Genomic DNA, 22,418 nt, shown 5'->3' with positions numbered 1-22,418 from the left:
TTGGACTGTTTCGATTAGTTCGCGAGCTGATTTGACCCTTATGAAGTTGCCGTCATCAAAACATGTTTTCAAAAATTCTTTGTATCTTTCTCAAACGCTGACATGACGAGGAGCATTACCTGCAACACACTGCTGACTGAGCACATCTCAGTGATTTCTCTCAGAGCTAAAATGTTTCGTGGATTATTCTTCGACCAAAAACTTCCGAGTCAAAAAGTTAGAAAACGGCACAGCCCTTATTTTAGGAACTAATTTAATCGTTATGGATGTTTTGTGACTACAGCCCCGTCAATCACATCCCTCATTTGACACAAAAGCTGACAAATTGTTCTCACCTGTTTACTATGGCAAAGTATTAAGATAAACATTTTAATATCACAACTTCGTTCTTGAAATGTTACTTTTTCTCATGTCAAAACACTCAAAAACTTTATTCCCTAAATCTGTTTTTCCCACCTCACAGTGGCCCTAATACACCCTTCTATATTCTTGTATTTTAGAGAAATAAGAGGCAAACTGTGAGACTTAGAAAGGCAGTCTGAGGGAAATACACATCAATTTTGTCAAAATTCTGGCTTTAATTTGTAAATTACTAAATTTACCCCCAAAATCATGGTAGAATGTTTTCTGTGGCCCTTTTAGTCCCTGCGAATACTGACTGTAAAGCTTTACCATGTTCCTGTTGTTGTTCCAATGAGAACCCATCTTCTTTTAGTCATGGTATTATTTAGAAAAGCAGATGTAGAGAGGTTTCATAAAAATAACTGTATACAGCGAGCAAGGTGTACTTTCATTTATCAGTAAATACACACACAAGATAGATGCTGATTTTGGCAAATCAGGAAATTCCTAAAAACATCTTATTTTATTACTTTAAAAGTAAAAGTTCCCTCGAAAGAAAAAGTGACTTTTTCACACTGCAAGGAACGGGATGAAGGACTCCTTTCATATCCAACAAAGAGCAGTTTCATATTTAACATTAATCATTATATAATGTCACTAGTTTTAGGTTTAGATTTATTTTAAGTCTAATTTTAAAAGCTCAGCTTCAGTTCTTTTCAGCTTTTATCTCAGACTCAGTTATAAAAGTCTCAAATGACACCTGGAGAACAGATGTGTCCCCAGTGGGAGTCTGTGCAGAACTCCAGTCAGCTTATTGATCTTTTTACTCTTCAGTTTGAATTAATCAACCATGTTAACCCATCTCTATGACAGAGTGTTATGAAATGAATGCCAAACCAGTAAAATAGAAATTGGTCAGTGAAACATAAGTCACCTGCAGTGTGAATGCCTCATGAAAACCAAAAAATGATTCCAGCAGCCTGAGTGACTGCTTAGATCATTTGACATTCCTTACATCCCTCAGACACACACAGCATATCACCATAGCAAACAAAAGACACAACAAAACAAAGATAAATTCCACTCAGTCCTACCAAACCAGTCTGCAGTCCGTCTTCTTCAGCCTACAGATGTCTTCAGGGATCACTAATAGTGTGATGGATCCTTTTCCAATATGCACTCAGTTTATCCTCCTGAATTAGATCCAGTTTGCATGTTCAAGTACAATCCCAGTGAATAATACCATTACAGATCTGTTTTACAAATCCTGAGGCCGCTGAAGACGCCGAAAATCAGAAAAACATTTTAATTTGAGGCTGGTTGGTCCAGCGCCTTGTATTTGTTTTACCGAGTTATTATAAACACAGAGTTTCCATATATTCCCTTTCTGTGTGATAGACATAGACCATCCAATGATTCAAAATCCCATTCGAGACTTCTTCTTGGGTTGCGACGCCTGCGACAGCCCCAGTCGACTCTGTGAACTCTGGGAGAGGGACAGAGACTGGGAGAAACCCGACCAGACGGAGGCATCCTGGGACATATTCACCCTGAGGCTCCTCTGAGGGACAGACTGGGAGATGCGGAGCTGAGAGGAGGAGGAGGCCACAGGTGGAGGTGGGGGGTGCACCGTGCTCCCCTCTTGCAGGAAGTAACTGTCATGCTGGGAGGGCTCATCCTGGAAACAGATCAGAAACAGTTGAGAGTATGAAGACAAATTATATTTCCGTGTTTTCAAAGGGCCTTTCTTCCTTGTGGCCAAAGGACTTTGGCTGCTAACCATGTAATCACAATGTCCCAGGCTGGAGACCTTTGTTGCATATCATCCCTCCTCTCATTTCCTGGCACCTCTATTGTCAAAAATGCCCAAAAAAGGGATTTTAAAAAGGCCAATACTGCTGGTTTGTTTGAGGCCATTAACTAAAAAAATTCAAGTGTACAGTCGAACTAGTGCCCCTGTGCTGTAATGTTCACAAACGGTGACAAGCACAGATGATATCAATACAGCTGTATGTCGACTTATAGAAATAACATATGTCATAATAATAAAGAAGTATTTTGATTTAAGAGTTGGGTTATTTGCTCCTAGCAACAGCCACAATAGCTTCTGTGTCGACTGGACAGATATGTCATTAGAGTTGTTAGTGGCAGACCTACATGACACACACATGACCTTCCTCTTACCTGTGGTGCAAACAGAGAGCTGAGATGGACATCGGCTGGACGTTTGCTCCTCTTCTGATTTGCCAGTGTGGAGTCAGGTTTTGGTGTCTGGGACTGAGACAGGGTGCGGCAGCTGCCGGGAGTCTGCTGTTCACCTTGCTTATCTTTAACACTTTGAGGTGTGGAGGGTGTCGCAGCTCTCGGCGTCCCGTGCTCCAAAAAGGCCTCCAACTGGGACATCATACCTTCGCTGTCTGACCACACCCCCTGGCTCGCTGCAGACGACCAGCCCATTGAATCAGAGAAATCGTCCAGGTCTGACTGGTAGCTGACAGAGGAGGTGAAGCTCCCGGACAGCTCCAGGCGTCGGCCAGTGGCTCTCTTCATCTCCTTCTCCCTCCTCCTCTTCCTCTTCAGAGCCTCCACCTTCTCCTCCCTGTTCAGCCCCAAATGGTCCTCCCACCATGCCTGCCATGCCTCCTCCCCCTGCCAGGAGATGGTCAGGCGTTGGCTGAGCTGATCTGTCCAGACTTCCGTGTCCACCTGGTGTGGCACCAGTACCACATCTGGAGCCCCGAGGGAGGTAGAGACAGTGTTGTGAACCAGCAGTGAGCGTTTGGACATGCGTGCTCTCATATCACTCAGGCTCTGTACACACTCCTCTTCTGTCAAATCACTCGCTTCATCGTCAAATAGATGGAGGCCTGCGTTTTTTATCGTGAAGTGCTGCAGGCAGCGTGGGCGGGGCTTATTTTCTCGACTTTTTTGCATCAATTTCTGGAGCCAGCGTTTCCACGTGACAAGCGCACCGTCGCTAAGCTTCAATGGAGTCTGCCACTCAGAGGCATCAACGTGACTCACGCTGGTGGAGCCGCTGACTGTTTCTTCCATGGCGCCAGGTTTCTCAGTATTATCAGCGTTATCTTTAACTACCTTTCCTTCTTTTACACCTGCGTCCAATCCACTCACTTGATCCAACTCTGGATCATCATTGACGACCACCTGCAGCCACATCTGCTTCAGGTTTCGACCTTTCCCTTCTGACTCTGAATCCTCAGAGAAAGAGTTAGAGTACATGTTCAGTGCTCGTTGTTCCCTCTCTGGCGTTTCAGCCACAATCCCTTGCGCAGTCGGATCCTGAGTTGGCCTGATTACGCCCTCATCGCTGGATGTGTCCGATATAACCAGCTGAGAATCTGGTTGATGCTGTTCTGCTGTTTTTCTCCCTGATGCTGTGGCTTCTTTCTGAGTTGGTTGTGGCAGTTTTTTGGCTGCTCGTTGAGGAGGCGGGTCGTCCTCTGCTGCTGGAGGCCTAGAGGTATCCGGCTGCTCAGGCTCGAGGATCTGGTAGAAAATATCTCCCGCCTCCGTCAGCTGTAGGATACAGATACACTCCTTGCCACCTGCTCCGCTTCCTTCTTTCTTCTGGATACAAGTCAGACCTGATAACAAAACAAAAAAGTTTAGCCACATCATGTGTGAGATTTTTTTTTTTTTTTTAAAGTAAGAGTTGGGAATATTATGTCAACTGCAAAAAAACTACAATTTACATGCTGTATTTGCATGTTGACAGAGTTAGGACAGAGCTCAAACCCGGCAACCCCACTATGAGGACATTATTTTTGAGATGCTGCGTGCAGTCACTGTTCCCACCAGTTGTTGGTCAACAAATAGCTTTGTGTTTGTATGTTGACGGATAAGTAACGTAAAGTAAGTAAAAGTCAGAAACGGGAGATATATTTGAGGTACATTAGAAACAGTGTCTATTACAGAGTTTGTCCACCAGAGAGCACTGACTAGTCTCAACTGTAAAATGTACAGTAAATGAAAGTGAATATACTGGTATCATATGAAACTAGATAAAGCATTCATTGGTATCAACCATGTCATGCTAGCTTGTTGGGAAATGGGTACCCACGAGTCTTCCCTTTACAGACATGCCCACAGTTTTTTTTTGCATGCAGTATAAACATGTTATTTTCACCTATTCTAAAAATGGTGTATTTGAATATTTCTGCATACTTTGGTCCCTAAACAGTATTGGAATTGCCTAAATTGGATATGACTGGAAAGCTGAGATGCTTGTGGATTCAATGAGCCAAATTGTATTCATGTGTAATGATGTTAATCTATGGGGACTAACCCCATAGTAGCCATTTCATTGTAGTGAGACAATTTTTTGAAACTTGACCTCACTGTATAAAATAACCTATTGTGACCCCTAGGATAATCACAGCATCATGAAATTTTACAACCACAAACTAGAGACCTAGAGCATTCAGGGGATATATGGCTTTCCTAAATATATTGACAACAAGGAGGTTTCTGAGCAATTTCCAGAACAGAAGTACTCAACATAGAATCGCCGAAAAATGTAATTCTTACAGAAATTTTCAAATGTTTTTGATACCAAATCACAGCATGATTTGGTCAAAAATGGTTAAATTTTGCACCAAATCTGTGTAAGAAATAGTATTAACCCCAAAACTGCTGCAACAACTTATGCACATGGGAATGGCCATCATATACTTCCATCATAATGTTCTAAGCCCTTATACACGCTAAACTTTCAAAATCTGAATAGGCGCCTAACCAAAACACAATGTTTATTACACATTTATGACTAGAAAAACATGACAGTGCTGAGCTGCATCTCAAATTAATCTTCAGGTTCCCAGCTTTCAGATGATGTATACCACTTTGTGGTATATACTGTCTCCCTTTAAAGATCCCCTGTCCCCCCCTAAACAAGACAAAACTGGGTCTATGGCAGGGAGGGGTAGAGTGGAAGAGGTTAAGGATCCTTATGAAAATGTTTCTGTTAAATGAATATCAATCAATATATTGTTATCTTATTTTTTAAAACTTTCAAATATCACTATCAACCTCAGAAATCCAGAATGGGTTGAAATCTTATGGACACCGTTGAGATTACACATTTAATCCATTTGGTTCCACTACCACCTCTGCAAAACAGAAAGGCCTTCATCATCAGGACATTTAGGGAATCTGACACAGCAATGCATTTTAATATCTTACAACTGTAAGGCTCGTTCATTTACTGGGTGGGGCACTGAGTCAGATTTTGAGGTGAATATTTCCACCAGCACATCATATGCTGAACTGTTGGCAAAATGACTAGTATTGTTTTATTTTGTGTGTGACGAGGATTATATAAGTTTACTATTCAAACATACCTTCTTTTTGGGTGAAGTTACTCTTAAAATTAATTGTTTGCAATTGACAGTACGCACTTCCCTGTGCTTTGTCAAGGCTACTACACTTTTCCTCGTTGAATATTACAACTTTCTGAGTCATCTGGATCACTGTATGCGTCACTGAAGGTCTAAAACTCTAATACAAAGACACAGGAACACATACACACACGCTGTGTCCCCATGTCTATCCATACCTGCAGCAGGTGAGGACAATCTATTGGTTGCGGTGTCCAGGCGGTGAGGGATCTGGACAGGAAGGTGTTTTAGACTGTCTCTAGGTCTGAGCAGAGCCTGAGGGGGACCTCGACTGAAACAGGCCTCCGCCTTGCCTCCTGAACGAACACACACACAGAGAGAGAGAGACGGAGTTTTAAACATGTGGTTAGTACAGAACCTGAACGCTCTTGAGATTTCAGAAGGGACCAACACTGAAACACTTACAAGATTGAATTGGTAGAAAAGTCAAAGTTCAAAACTAAATAACAATAAATCAAAAATGAACTGCATATTTCCAAAATCCATTTGATTTGCTCTCATCACGCTGCCCCTGTCAACTGACCTGAATACTGCAGCAGCGTGATTTCCTGAGAACTGTGGGAGCCCAGCAGGACCTTAGTGGTTCCAGCCCCGCCAGAGGAAGCGGAGACAGGAACAACGTGACCAAACATGGGCGGGGACTGCATCATGTGATCCCACTTAAGCATGGGAACACTGGGGAAACGTTCATCCATGATGTAGGCTGAGTACTGACAGAGGGAGAGGTGCAGTCAGAGAAAAGAATACTTTCTGGAAAAAAAAAAAAAAAAAAAAAAAAAAAGGGTTGTCCTATGACATACAGCAGGATGTATCAGCTGGACAGGTGCTTTGTTAAGACTGTCCAGATGAGATTAGAGCTAAATTTGTATTGGTTATTTAAACTGTCATTTGCCCGGTGCTTTTATTTTCAGTTATACAAACCTGTAAGATTGGTTTATCCGACTGTGTAACTGTTACACTACAACGCTGCACAGACCCTGCTGATACACTGGATATATTTTTATATTTTATGTGTGATTTAATATGTGCGATAACATGCAGGAAGGGCTACACGTGTACTAATAGACTTACTTAACTTATTATTTTCCTTGTTAACTCCAACTCTGGTCTTGTGCACGTGAAGATCTGGAAGGTAACGTTACAGGCAAAGCTCGCTAATTTCTCTGTTGTTGGCCGCAAAAACCAACGCAAGTCTTCATCTCCTCCCACCATCTGAGGGAGTGAAGACCCAGTGGATTCACTTTATTTTTGATGGAAATGTCATGCCATGTGTGCCATTATCCCACAAGCGCAGACGATGTTGGACTAATGTAATATTGATGAACAGTCAAGAGAAACTGAGGACGTTAAGCCCAATTTGAAGCCAATTAAATAACCATAGTAGTAGGTTGGATGTGGGAAACTTTTTTCACGTTGCTTTTTGTGGAACTTCATACTGCACCTCTAAAGTTGTCCGTTTCCCATACGTGTGCACGTGTTTTGTTCACCTAACAGCAGATTAAATGTCTTTTTTTGTAGGTGGCTGTGATGTAAAGCTCACTTATACAATCATATTTGCTGCAGTAGATATGAGATGCGACTTGAAAATCACCAGTAATGTGTGTGACGAATCTGGTGACAGAGGCAGACCACAAGTGCTGCTGCATGTCTGTTGCTCCTGTATGTAAATGTACTGTATAATAAACTTAATAGAAATTCATAAATGAAAAAAATTGTTTAAAAGCTACAGACTTTTGACAAAACTGAAATTATTTCACATTTTATGGCTACAGCCCAGTCTCTCAAAATAGCGTGACATTGACCACAAACCACATGTAATGCAGCTTTTGCTTTTCCTAACATTTTAGACACAAAGAGCAAAATACACTGGAGTTCAACTCCCTGTGATGTTCTGCTTTATTTTTGTGGCTAATCCTACAGTATACATATGAAACTCATAATAATACACTAACTGCTGCAGAAATAGGGCTTTGCTTCCTGTTTGGCAGCAACACCATGTCTTTTAGAACTAAATATCTTAGCGAGTCAGAGGAAGAGTAGGGGCGGGTCTACAGATGACTCTTCTTCCAGTATAGGCTGTAGTTTAGCCAGCTCATGTGAGGGAATCTTGCCACCTGCTGGTGTAGCTAGTAACTGCACCTCACATTGCGGATTCCTTTTTACAGATCTGCTGCGGTACAAATTCGACAAAATTCCACAAATAAATAGGAGGGACGTCACAAATGTCATGTGGCCCACAAGCTGACAGGAAGCAATCTACAAATGTGCAAAACCCGTTTACCATGTAAAAATTGATTCACAAATGAGTAAATATCACTTTAGATGTACTTTGTGGTGAAACTATTTACATTTGTAAAACAGTTTTATGTGAAATTAAAGAGGAAGTTATGCATATTTTTGCAAATCACTCTATTTTTGTGGATATAACTTTAAATATTATATACTAGTGAAATATTTAGGTCATGGTATACATTTGTGGATTGTCTTCTGTGGGTTACAACTAATAAAGTCCAATAAAAACTTCCATAGATCTTCCCCATTGTGCAGCCCCACAAGAGCAAGCGCACTAGAGACATTTGTGGCAGAGCTGGGTAAATTCCTGTTTAGCCCTCCACTTTTTCTGAATGGAGATAAAATTATTTAAATTGTGCGGCGCTTCTAGACTTTCCAAATGTTAATCAGACAGAATGGATCAAATTCTGATAGTGAAGCGCATCATTTCACACATATATTTCTCCAGCACCAAACAGGAAGCAGCAAGCTGGGTAGATACTTTGGTAACGGCCGAAAAAACTCCCCAAATACTGTCACACACACGATAGACACTGTTATTTCACTGTTATGAGCCTGTGTTTAATTCAGTGTGTATCTGATCCACCAACCACGACTTATTTGCATGAGAAAACCTTAATTTTTGAAACGGATCGCCTCCCATTCCCCCAGTCTTCTCCCACTAAAACAGCTCAGCTAAAACAACAGAGGCTGGTAAGTTGAGGTGACAAAATCCAAAATGTAAATGTACGGAAATACACATTCCTTAAGGATTATATTGATGCCAAATTAACAAGAAGCCAGTCTACAAAGGACACCTTTTATTTTGTGTTTCTAAAGTTATGTGTTTTTGCAGGGAGTTTCCGAGAGAAACAGACAGCTTTTGGGCTACTTCCCACTGGCAGTTAAAAACCAAAAGACATGTCTCATAAGCACAAAACGTTTGAACAAATATACACACTCAAATGATCCCAATATGATGGATCCACTTTATTTTCAGATGCATTTTTTTCAAAAGCTCTGTTATGTATTTTATTTTAGTTGAATCTGGTTGGTGGCTTCACCCTGACTTTAGAAGGGAGGATGAGCAAATCACAGTTCAAATCCCTTCACTATAAGCACTGTTTAACCAATGTTATTTTGTGGCTGTGTGCTGTTTGTGGGCACAAGTCCACATTTGAAATGGATGCATACGCAAAGCACAATTCAAACCTGTTTTTTTAATAGGTCCCAAGTGCATATATGTTTGGGAATTCTTTAGTTATCTCCTAGTCCAATCAGTTTGTTCCTGCACCTTGTGCATGCTATATGTTTAATGTTAAAAAAAGTGATGCATTAAGGTTATTGCCCACAAAAAAAACAAAACATGCAAGAGTAGAGCCCTGACTTGTCATTGTTAACTATTCTATTATCAACAATTTGGGTTTGTTCTGAAAATATAGTTTACATTTTCGAACTTTTTAGGTTCTAGGTATAGCACACTTAATCATTTTCTTCAACAAGGTGGTAACAAGCAGGTACTGCACCATTTCATCAAATGGAAATAGTCTCCCTGTCTTGTGCATCATTTTAGACACATTTCCCCAAACTCAGCCTGACAGATATGGTACCTTTAGGAACTCTACTAGAATTTAAAATAAAGTTCTGTAGGTTTGAACAAACTTCAAACAAATAATGTATTCATGTGTAATTATGTGTTAATATTCATGTACCTGAGTGGTGATGAGGTGGTGGAAGGACTGGACGTCTCCCAGATATCTGGACAGAATGAGTCTCTCCCCACTGCGACACTCTGAGGTGTTGCTGATACGAAACAGAGTGTGACTGAAGACAGGACTCACCTGGAGTGACAGAGGAGGGACTTATTATTGACTTATTACAAATGAACCAAGTGGAGTAAACATGAACTTACACACTTACAGGTTACTCATTAATTGGACAGTTTTGGAGACTGTCAGCCTGCATCGTGGGGAAATCAAATTCTGATGACTGACAGCAGGTCAAGCTGTACTTATGCTAATGCTTCTCATGTGTATATTTATGTAGTTTAGTTTTTTTAGGTTTTTTTAAGTTTTTTTTTCTTTTCCTATTTATTATTCATACCTCCATTACTGCTGCTGCAATACTACTTATTACTTATATTATTACATTGCATTTATACCGTATTTTCATCATCAACCGGTAAACCCACTTGGTACTTCACACTTATTTTATTTTATACTTATACCCACTTGGTACTTAATTTATTTTCTGACCTGTTTTTTATAGTTTTTATAGTGTATTGTATTATATATTTTTTTTTTTGCTAGTACTTTCTCCTGTGTGCACTGACATAAAGACGAGCTGCTGTAACAAAGTTTCCCTTCGGGGATCAATAAAGTATTTCTGATTCTGATGTTCTCTGGTGTCACAAAGAGCTCACAAAGAAATAAGTGATGAGCATTATTAGTAATATTAGACTGCAAATTGACAGCATGTTATGAATGACAAACCGGTAGAGACAGGTTGAAAAAAAAAAAGAAGAAGGCAAGTGCAGCAATATTACAGGAGGTATTACTGTGGGATCGCTATGTTACACAGTTTTTAATGGACTTAATGAACTGCCAAAGTGCACAGAGTAGGAAACAAGCACAACAGACCACAGTTTGAACTGCTTTTGACTGATCAGGGAATCTGGACAGGTCTACTGTCTACTGACAGCTTTCATACCAGCACAAACAAACCACACTAAACGGGCAACGCACCAGGGTTTGTTTTAAGCAAACCAAACAAGTTAGGTGTGAAAGCACCTTAATGTTGGATGTAGGTGTCATCATATTTGGTCCATCTACAGGAAATCTTCACCTATGGTTATGTACCCTAACTATTGTAGAGGATGTCTTTTCCCAAAATGTGCCTCTTAAGTGAGATATACTATCAAAATAAACTAAAAAATGCTATCAATACTTACTGAGAACATCAAAAACTTGTAAAAAAGGACATAAAAACTGTGTTACTATTAAGGAAACAATGTGGACTTGAACATAGAGTAGAGCTATTTATAAAAATGAAATATGAGGTGGGATCAATCCATTTCAAACTTTACGGGAAATCAAATTAAAGTATTAAAATCCATTCTAAAGTCACCTGGAAGCCAACAGAAGGATACTAAAAACATGGTTCATGTTTTCTCTTCTTGGTTACAGTTAAACGCAGAGCCGCAGATTTATGAACCAACTGCACACAATTTAGTTGTTTTCCACACAGTGCAGAATTAAAAGGAGTTACAGTAACTAAGAGGGGCTGAAATAAAGGTATAAAAACTTCAGGGGCAGACAGAATTAATCTTACTTTGGAAATGTTTCCTAACTGATAAAAAGCCATGAGCACATAACTCTGTGTAGCTGGTTTTCAAGTTCAATTCAAAGCAAGACTCAAAGATGACTCCCATGTTTGATTCAGTTTCTCATTAATTTACACTGCGTTCTTTGGGGAAAACAAAACAAAAACTAACCTCAGTCTTAAAAAAAAAAAAAAAAAAAAAAAAAAAAAAAAAAAAAAAAAAAAAAAGAGAACCACCACATTACCCTCAACCTCGCCTCACCCTGATGTCTGTGAGCTCCACCCCCGTCCTGTCTGCATACAGCATCACCCTGGGGTGGGCAGAGAACTGGCACCATCGCCATAATGACTTTGCGTTGAAGTACAGGTTGCGGTCTTCCTCCCGAACCTTCTGCATCCTGATGGGGCACTTTAATTTTAGTTTTACTTTACTTTATGACTGGACTTTAAACATAACACCTGTATCTGTAAGAGTTTTCAGTAAACACATTCCTCTCTAAAAAAAAAAAAAAAAAAAAAAAAAAAAAAAAAACTTCCTTACCCTCTGCCGACAGTCCACAGGTTTGCTAATCCACTCTCACTCACCACCAGAACTTCACCTAAAACATGAGGACTGACAACACACAGCAGAGAAGACGTTATTTTAACACCTTTTCCTCACTTGGAAGATTTTCCAGAACTGAGAAACTTTACTTCCTGTCTCTGACCCTCGAGGCGGCTGATGGAACTGAAACACCCTACAGCAGCGTTGATGCCTTGCTCCTCCCTGACGATCACTCACCTGACGCTGATGCAGGTCGCGACCTCTCTAGTGTTGATGGCTTGCAGCAGATGAGGTTCGTTTCTTTCACTGAACCTCCAAACTCCACACAGGTGATCCGACCGCACACCAACACAATCTGTAAACAACAAATGCACATTAAAATGTCTGCACATCCTGCAGGAAACTAAAAAAACGCATTACACTCCTGATGACACTATTTTCTTGTTCTTACAATCGTTGAACAGGGAGGCGGAGCTTATCTGTCTAACAGGGCCTTTCAGCTGGAAGCTGAACGGGTCACTGCTGCTGGCGTCCACACAGGAAAAACTTCCACTGTGGTGCTGCAGCTCCACTCTGTGGAAGTCTGAGGTACTGCGTTAAGAACCAGAACCAGCAGAAACAGAAAGCAGGAAAAACACCACTCAGCTTCACATCCTTGTGTTCTTGACCTCTACCTCACTCATTGTTTTATCAGAAAACCAACTCTGAACCACTTCACAAGATGCATTTCTATTCTTGGTAACTGTAGAAATGAACAGTGATCATTTCCACATGCCATTTTTGTTTGGGTGAAGGAACAGAGATGCACCATCTGAAAAGTGTATAGAGCTGAAACACATTGGCAAGTAATAGATTAGTCAATTGATTAATAAGTAATTAAACTACTTAAAACTAATCAAATACTACCTAAAAATAATGCTAACTATTTTGACTGTTGATTAATCATATCAGTCACTTTTTTAAAACAAATATTCTCTGGTTCCAGCATTTTATGCTTTTCTTTGTCATATTTAATAGTAAATTGAGTATCTTTTTGGACTGTTGGTCGGATAAAACAACATTATGGTCTGGTGCTAGCCATGTAATTCTGATAAAGAAATACTAATTTTTTTTACATTTTTCATTTAGTCTAGAAAATGTCAGAAAAAAAAAAAAAAAAAAAGTTTCCCAAAGCCCAAGGTGCCCTCTTTAAATATGTTGTGATAATGAACATTCTTGCTTGAAAATTGACTACAACGATGATCAAAATTGTGGTCAATTACAGGGTTGGGTATCTTCTAAAATTTGTCAGTACTATTGGCGATATGATACCTGACCAATACCAATCCCACTCAGCTAGCTATCCATCAGTAGTAACCGTCACCAGCATCATTTACCTACTTACCAGCACCAAACTTTATGGCCTCCGAGCTCATGAATCTGGGGTTGTGGCCATGGCGCTTGATGACGTGATGTCAGTCTCGTCTTTGCCAACTGTCAGAACTTGACAGTTTAATACTTGGTGCTACAGACACATTTAGGCTGGTGACAAAAAGTACTGAGGTCTGATACCCAGCCCTAGTTGATTAATTTGCTTTTGATCAAATAACAAAATTATTTCAGCACTAACTTTTTTACCGTTTGCACAAAAGATTCTTGGAGGATTTACGAAATGTTTGTTAAACAACCTTCTGGGTTTTAAATCTTCAGTATTTGATCTGATCTGCAGGATACTGAGGCAGTCCAGTCCCTGGTTTCCGGGGTAGAGGAGGCAGCCGTGCTGAGAGCTGCTACCACTCTGTGAGAAGGGGACAAAGGCCAGAGCGCCCCCTGTGGCTCTTTCAGAGAACAGCAGGCGGTCCCTCTGCTCAGTCAGCTCCTCATACAGCAGAGCGCCCAGCAGCTCAGGAGGGATGGTGTGCACCACGTCCGACAGCATGGCGCTGTACGCATCCATCGGTCTCGAGGGATATGACTGCTGACAACTGGGGAAAAAAAGATACATGATGACAAAATAAAACACCAATCAGACAACCACAGATATTCGCCGACACTCCCTTTCACACCAATCAGTCAGGTCCACTCACATTTTAAACTTCAGCATGTCGAGGAAGTTTTTCACCTTCCACATGTGGACTGAATCCCTCCGGTATCTCTGCAATAAACCACGCATATTCTGATGACATGAAAACCAACACTGCCTCCAGCTCCTTTTATACTGTAAACAAAATGGTAATAATCTTTCAGTGATCGACCAGTCACCGCTTGTTAAATAACTACAGGTGGAGCAGTTACTAGCAATTTGAAGTGACACTTATGATGGAAATATTTTTTTGTAAATTTTGTTAACTTGTAACTCAAACCCTTACTGTACTTGGGGTGTGCTGCTACAAAGGCTCATGTGAACTTTTGTATTTTATATAAGCTTTAAATGATTATTGGTCAATAACGTGTAATGACTGATTAGGGAAATTGCTTAAAATCTGAAGAAGCAAGTAACTACTTTATTAGTCCCCTTGGGGAAATACTTTTTTTTTTTTTACTCCACTGTTATCGCTTCTTAATTTTTACACACACACACCCCCCGAAATCCACACTTTCTATATTCATACATAGCCCAGATACAGAGCAGACAAGAAAGACAACTGGAGATTAAAGGGCTGTCAAGCATCTTAATGCCATTTTTGTCTTTTCATATTTCAGTCTATAAAAATATAAAGTTACCAGAGCCCAAACTGATGTCTGTAAATTGTTTACTTTGTCTAACAAGCATTCAAACAAACAAATAGTTGAATTAAACAAAAACAGCCTTGTCATAGAAAATCTATTCTTGTGAAACTAACCTCTCTCACTCCTTGTTTGAAGTTGAAATTTTCGCCTAGAATTTCACTCATGCACCTGAAGGTGTCCTGGCAGTGATCCATGAAGAAGTTCTGCATCTAAATACAAAACCTGTTTATAAACCTCAAAACACAGAAAAAAGGCAACAAAACAACAACAAAAGATCTGAGGCCGCTGTTTGCAACCCTTGGTAAAAACAGATACCCTGAAGAAGACCCTTATTGTAAATACTACATGTTTAAAACCCTATGGCTAGTTTGAATATTTATTGTTGCAACTTGAAGGGCCTGAACACTCCTAATAAAAGAGCAAGCTGCTTATACTTACCAGCAAGAAATCAGATTGATTTAGCTATGCTCATTGAGACTCATCTGCTTAGAAAGGATGTTGGCAAACCACCTCTATAAAGTGTGTGCTTCCTCTTCTGCCTTAAATAAAACAAAAGGGGTAATAACACTAATAAATAAAACACTTCAAAATAAAAGTAAAATAAAAGCTTATGCAATTCAAAATTTGCAGAAAATAGGAAAGTTATATAATTCAAAATCTAAATGGCATGCTAACTCACCAGTATTTTGTAATAGCTTATTAAAGTCTGGAGGATAATATTTTATCACACTGCAATGGTATAATTCAGGTATACATAGCTTAAATACTGAATTGTCATCCAATTCTTATAGCTCTGAGAAAGTCCATCGACAAAGGAATCCAGAGAGGGACCTTAGAACATTAAGTGTCACTGTATGCTGACGATATGTTACTGTATATATCCATCTTCCAAACCTGTTAGAGCTTCTTTATGAATTTGGTCAGTTATCTGGTTATAAAGTCAACTTCCAGAAAAGTGAATTAATGCCAATTAGGACTGTAAACTCAGATGTTTCTCTCTTCTCAACACCTTGTAAAATCAGTCCTAAAAAATTGGGATTGGGATTCATTATCTCTCTCTGTTGGTGGAAGGATTAACTCAATCAAATGACTATTTTACCCAAATATATTTATCTTTTTCAGAGCTTACAAACATTCCTTACAAAATCATTTTTCAATAAATAGTCAAATCTCAACCTTTATCTGGAATTAAAAGCCACCCAGAATCAAGGGAAGAATCTACAGTCTACAAAGACCCTGTAAAGCAGGGGGCATGTCACTTCCAAATGTTCTATACTATTATTGGTCAACTAACATTAGAGCAATGTTATACTGGATAAAAAAAGACATTACCGACAGCTGGGTAATTATGAAAAGGGCACTCATTCAGTCTACTTCTTTATCAGTATTATGTGCTAAGTTGCCACTATCACAATCTGTGTCTAGCTTCACATTAAATCCAATTGTAAAGTACACTATTAAGATTTGGTATCAGTTTAGACACTATTTCAAACTTAATGACCTCTCACTCACTGCATCAGTAGCAAAAAACCACATGTTCATCCCCCCTACAATAGATTCAACGTTTGATATATGGTCAAATAGTGGCATCAGCTCACTGCGTGATCTCAATATTTATGGCAGTTATGCTTCTTTCAATCAGTTAGTTAAAAACATTTACATCCCAAGGGCACACTTTTACAGATATTTGCAGCTCAGAAGCTTTATGACCTCTCATTCCAGCTGTTTCCCCTCCTGCCCCCCAATCCCTTTTGGATTCTGTTCTTGAGTGTACCATAGATGAAAAACAGTCCATAAGCAAAATCTACGAACTACTTAAAATGCCTCAGGATGTAGCAACAGTGGTATAAGATGCTAAAAACAGACTAGCGAGCTGTAGGCTAAAAGCCAGATGCAATCATATAATGGCTATGGGGCATATTGCAACCTGTTTCAGAAAGACAACACCAAATCCAGTGTTTCCCACAGGACTTTAAGAGAATGTAGTGGGTGGACGCTATACACACTGGGGGGGTCCGGGGGCATGATCCACCAAAACAACATTTTGTACATTTTAAAGTTAAATGCATCAATCTGGACCACTTTGAGAGCAAAATTAAGAGGCTAGATCTATAATGAACTTTGTGCTTAAACTGTTTACTAGAGCAAACACATTATGCAGGGGTTTCTCTAGGTTTCTATAGGGGTTAGGTGCTGTTGTTGTGTGGTTTGGGGGTCCTCCTAGTTTGTGGCAAACTAAGATAAACAGTTTATAGCTTTCGTTTTAGCTTGTTCGCAACAATTAGCTATTAGCTTAACAAGTACACTGTGGTTAGAAAGACAACTGCGTACAAAGCAGGTGGAAATATCACTTTTCTACGTTTTAAATCAAGTTGTCATCAACTCGAGTGTGTGTAGGAGCTGAGCCCCACCCTCGGTCAAATACGCAGAGGAGAGGACAGAGAATAGCTTAACAATATATGACAGCTCATGACAGTTAAAAAAAATAGACAAGAATATTTTCCATAGTCATATAATTATCAATTTTTTTTAATCTAAAAACGGCCCTGTGCCAGAATTCCGGCACTGTGCCGGAGAACTTAAGAGTCCTGTATTCAAATACGCTCTGCTACACAGGATGCACGTATTTTGTGTGACAGGCAACCTATTACTCATCCAATAACGGATTTAATTAAGAAACTATCAGGATTAACTAAAGGACATGCCTCTTTAATTAATAACACTTTGTTAGAACATACACAGACTCCACTAGCGATAATAACAATATGGAATAAAGACCGCTCTGAATCATCTATAGACTGGGCCAGAGTTTGGAGGAATGCCTCTCATTCTTCACAAAATCCATATCCAATCCATAAATTAACAAACCTGAACTTCATATATCAAACTTACCTGACTCCCAAGAACTGTTTTATGATGAATATAACTACTTCTCCAAACTGTACCCTATGTGATCTGAACCAAATGGGGAAATTTACACATATCATGTGGGAGTGTCCACCAGATATAAGTTTCTGGGAACAAATAAAAGGTCTATCTGAAACAACTTGGTTTAGAGATCGACTGGAATCATCATTCAACAGCATACATTCTGGAGAGCAGGCTGTCTGTATCTTAAGGGTTTTTTATGTGTTGACTGTTGCACTCACATGTTCTGTAAAGTCCAGCGGATCCGGAGGTGTTGAAGACCAAAGGATGGCTGGGGAAAAATAAATAAATAAATAATATATGATAAATTTACAAACAAAGAAGTCAGATGGAAAGATGTATACAATAAGACAAATGTCCAACAGGATTCAGGATGTTTGTATAAAACTTATACAGGCTGAATTTTTACTGTTCTAAAATATTTGATAAATATATTTTTAAAATCTGCAGCAGAATTTATGTTATCTCACTGTTTCATTTGGACTGGTAATTCCATCTAATCTTTCATTGGCCTGAGAGACCTCAAAACATTTTTGGAAATCAAGGTTTTATCAGACAGTAAAATATTTAGAGCCTGACAAAACGGCCTACTGTATATTTGGGACTGAATCTATTACTTCGAGATTTTAGAGCATTCGTTTATTTTTTGTGATATTCTCAAAAACTGAGAATATCCACTGGAGATAAAAAACGACCCTCCAATATGTCAGCCATTGTATTACTGTTTTTCATCTTTACTTAAAATGACTGAGTACAGCACATATCAGGTATTAAGTGTAGAATCTCAGACCTGCTTCAGTGCTCCAGATCTGAACTGGAGGGTTAACAGGGACCGCTGTCTGAGACCTGAATGACCACCAGTGATGTAAAACCGACTATCAGGGACTCACACTTTTTAGGAGACAGGAGTGGAACCGGTACCGGCTCAGTGTGACACCACGTCTCTCCCTTGACCTGATGTCTGGATGTAAATGTCCAGCTGGGGAGAGGACCAGAGCCGCCCTGAAACCACAAACAAAACCAAACAATAAGAAAGACTGACAGTACACATACAGAACAGATGACATCTTCGATCGACTAACCGATCAATGACATCAACTAATGCTTTCAGTACAACAGAACAGGAGGCTTCAAACCTTCCTGTTGACCCTTAAATGACTCCTGTTTATATATCATATCACTGAACAGACGACTAACACACCTGAATTGGAAGCCCATTTCTGCAACACACACAAAAACATTAAAAGTTAGGCATAATAAACTGGTATGTCAAAAATGCATCATGCATAACTTTTAATTATTTTGTTTGTTCAGAAATAGGCTTCCAGAAGTTTCAACTGGTGACCAATGATTTTACTTGATCTATTCTTTTTATTTGGAGTGTTTAAAAAGCTGTTTTTCCCCTTCTTTTTTTCTTAATGATAAACATAAAACTATTCCTTGCAAAACTATTATCAGCGGTGGAAGAAGTCCTCAGATCTTGTACTTAAGTCAAAGTAGCAATACCACAGTGTATAAATACTCTAAAAGTCTTGCATTAAAATTTTACTTAAGTAAAAAGTACAAACGTATTAGCATCAAAATATACTTAAAAGTACCAAAAGTAAAAGTGCTCATCATGCAGAACGGCCCATTTCAGAATAATAAATATAGTGTATAATGTGTTCATCACTTTAATATTGCAGCTGATAATGGTGGAGCTAATAACTACTGTATATACTTTGTCTGCTTGTGAATTCCCCCCCAAGGGATCAATAAAGTTTAGTCTTAATCTATAAAATTACATTGTAAGTCATTTGTTGATTATATTTTGTATTATTAAACTGAAACTGCAAACTCAGTGAAGTTATCAAATAAATATAGTGCAGTAAAAAGTACAATATTTCCCTCCCCAGTATAAAATAGTAGAAAATGTAAATACTTAAGTAAAGTACAAGTGCCTCAAAATTGTATTTAAGTGACCTGAGTAAATGTAATTTCTAGTTATTTTCCACCTCATTCTATTATAACATCTTGATTGAACTGTCCACTGGTGAAGATAGTGATTATTGCTTAACAAACACTTTTTGGTAAATATTGCAGTTAATATTTAAGTGATTTAAGTGTTAGAAAGTTACAATATCTGTTTACCCAATGAAACATGGGCCTATTATTAAAGTTCTTCGCTGGATGAATATAAAAAAAGCTAACGTATTTTCTGTATATTCATAGATACGGCTTGGAGTAATGTTTATTACTACTACTCAGCATTGAGCTGACAGCTAGTTTAATGCAGGAAACGCTATTAATTTGCACTTGGTCACAAATTCCTTAAAATTGACCTTAATTTTTTCCTTCCAAAAAACGCTTTACAAACTTTTTCTTTGAATCTGCGCGCTCCGCGAGGTACGTGTTTTTTAGATTATCCATTTCAAGACGAAAACAAAAAAAAAAACACATGGTCATTTTCCTTTATTAAATCCTACAAAAAAAATTAAAAAAACGAAATTATGACCAGTCACTCCGTTTTTCGTTTGACTGAATGGAATATTTTAATGATCGGATGATACACAGACCACACACCTGCGGTCTGACTCGGTCGTAGGAGCCCCAGTTTCCAGCGCAGTGTTTCAGGACTGAGTCCGGCGGTCCGCAGTTGTAAAATGAAGGAAAAAGCTGCTGTGGAAATTGGTAATCCATTTTATTTGTCATTAACGAATTAAAATAACTGTCAGGTTTTCTAACGGTGTATGTGTCATTGTCCCTTCACTCTCAGTGTCTGGGGACAAGTCTGAACATGTTGTTCTCCCGGCTCAGCTAACGTTAGCGCCCCAGCTTCTGCTGTTAGCTAGCTAGAATAAACAAGGTTATCCTCTTCTAATCACCATGGCCCGCGTTCAGCAACTCAAACTACAAGTTGTACACGTCGAAGCAAACAGAGTGGTCCGAAAATTAAAACAAACGTGTTAAACTGTCCAAAATCCCCAGGTATGAGTGCACACGTGCAGACTCGCGACCAGAAAACGTCAGTCAAGCTCGGCGTGTGAGCAGCTGGCCTGGCAACAACAGAAATGCTTCCCGGTCGTACACGGACCCAAATAAGGTCCTTGTCAGTGCCCGATCCGTTCTGCACATGCGCAAAAGGGGTCCAATTAACGGAGGTTACCGCAAATGTGCCTGTTCAAAATTACTCGAGCTGTGAATAACTGATCATAAAGCAAAGCTGCTCACACTCAAGATAACAAAATGGTTTTTGATCATTGGAAATGTAATAGTTCGGTTATCATCGGATAATCCATACTTCATTTGTAATTAAAAACGAAAAACACGTAATTCTGTTTTGCTTTAATTCGGTGCTCATTCAATACAGTTCATTCAGTATATGAAAAATAGATGGTCCAAATAGTATGTCATTATTAAAGTTGTTGTAAATATACATCAGAGTATATAATATAAAAAAAATAATAAATTATTCAATTCAATCAATCAGTGTAATCCTCTGTTATATAGTTCTCTATTTTTAACTTAGACTACTACAATTTTGTGTTTTTAATAAAGTAAAAAATAAAACCCAAAATGTTCACACATGCGTGGTACAAATCGGGCAGTAATAAGTACGCACATGTGCAGAACGGATTGGGCAGCCGGTGTCGGCACGGATCGGGCACTGATGAGTGTCAGGTTTTTTTATAACTTCAGTAAATTCCCTATTACATAATAGTGAACTATTACATTTCCAGTTATTAAAAACCATTTTGTTATCTTGATTTGAAAGATTTAGTTTTAGTATTTTGAAGAGGCACAATTGCGGTAACGTTCTTTTACTTACAGAACCTTTTTTTGTTGTTGCAGAATTTACAAACAAACATGGCAACATATAATCAATTTCTCCAGTATAAACATATATAGAAAATATAGTCAGAGGGAACAGCTCTTAATACAATTATAGTCTTTGGTAACATAAAATAAAATACAATAAATTGAAATAAATTAAAATAAACAAGTGATTTGAAAAAATTATCATACAAGGGGAGAATTCGGTCTATGTTCAGTTATTTACTTCAGTGGGAAAGTGTTTTAGGATATCAAATCATTTTTGTTCTTTTGGTCCTTTTAGAATTTTTAGAGATTTCAAATACAATTTAAATTCATTCAAAAACACATTTGGGGGATGACTTCACAGTTCTACACTTGCGGATACAATTTTTTAGCTAGGCACAGAACTGTATTACAACAGAGTTCATTATCCTTGCTTTGCAATATCAAACCAAATGTTATGTTGTCTCTGGAGATAGAAGTCGGGATTGAAGAGATCTTTTGCTTTATCCATTTGTGTATGTCACACCAAATTATATGGTCCGTAGTTTCGACGTAATTTTCACAAAATGTGATGATGAAAAATACACATGGAAGAATCATATTGAAAATATTGACACCAAATGTAAAAAGGTGTTAAATTTAATGAGGTGTGTGGTCAGAACTGACTGGGGAGCTGACAAAGAAGCATTGTTACATAAATACAGGGCTTTGAGGAGAGCTACTTTGGATTATGGCTGCATGGTGTATGAAGCAGCAGCAATTCACCTAGAAAAACTGGACAGGATTCAACACAGAGCACTAAGACTTAGTATAGGAGCAGTCAGAACCACGCCCATTAATGCATTGCTTGTTGAATCCAGTGAACTGCCTCTGCATCTGAGGAGAACTAAGTCATCACTAACAGACTGGATAAGAATCCAGAGAGGAGGAGATGGAAATTAATCATTAACTGTTCTGCAAAATTGTTGGGAATACACCTTCCAGTAAAGGTTTTGGCTGGGACATTAACAAGAAAGTGAAACAGTACAAATTAGATACTACACAACACAGTGCAGCAGTTATTCATAGCAGCATTTCCCCATTGCATT

At 38.9% G+C, this 22,418-nt stretch overlaps 1 protein-coding gene across 6 annotated transcripts; it reads right to left on the bottom strand.

Moving 5' to 3' along the window:
• Positions 1–778: 778 nt before the first annotated feature.
• taf1c (TATA-box binding protein associated factor, RNA polymerase I subunit C) lies at positions 779–20,610 on the bottom strand. 6 transcript variants are annotated; one of them, XM_044173315.1, is made up of 15 exons: positions 20,095–20,610; positions 18,423–18,534; positions 17,754–17,803; positions 14,718–14,813; positions 13,962–14,092; positions 13,563–13,859; positions 12,347–12,486; positions 12,133–12,250; positions 11,893–11,964; positions 11,614–11,749; positions 9,743–9,871; positions 6,283–6,469; positions 5,918–6,055; positions 2,527–3,947; positions 779–2,020 (listed from the first exon to the last, which is right to left on the bottom strand). In XM_044173315.1, the coding sequence occupies exons 1-15, from the start codon at positions 20,221–20,223 to the stop codon at positions 1,760–1,762; spliced, it is 3,417 nt and encodes a 1,138-aa protein (XP_044029250.1). In that variant the 5' UTR covers positions 20,224–20,610; the 3' UTR covers positions 779–1,759. The 6 variants fall into 6 exon arrangements, with proteins under 6 accessions (XP_044029250.1, XP_044029252.1, XP_044029251.1 ...); XM_044173317.1 differs by having other exon boundaries at positions 13,962–14,029; positions 20,095–20,609; XM_044173316.1 differs by having other exon boundaries at positions 12,347–12,478; positions 13,609–13,859; positions 20,095–20,608.
• Positions 20,611–22,418: the final 1,808 nt, after the last annotated feature.

Source organism: Siniperca chuatsi, linkage group LG18 (assembly GCF_020085105.1).
Source record: "Siniperca chuatsi isolate FFG_IHB_CAS linkage group LG18, ASM2008510v1, whole genome shotgun sequence".
Classification (NCBI taxonomy): Eukaryota; Metazoa; Chordata; class Actinopteri; order Centrarchiformes; family Sinipercidae; genus Siniperca; species Siniperca chuatsi.
The sequence above is the reverse complement of the archived record's forward strand: the minus strand, read 5'-3'. Positions and strand labels throughout refer to the sequence as shown.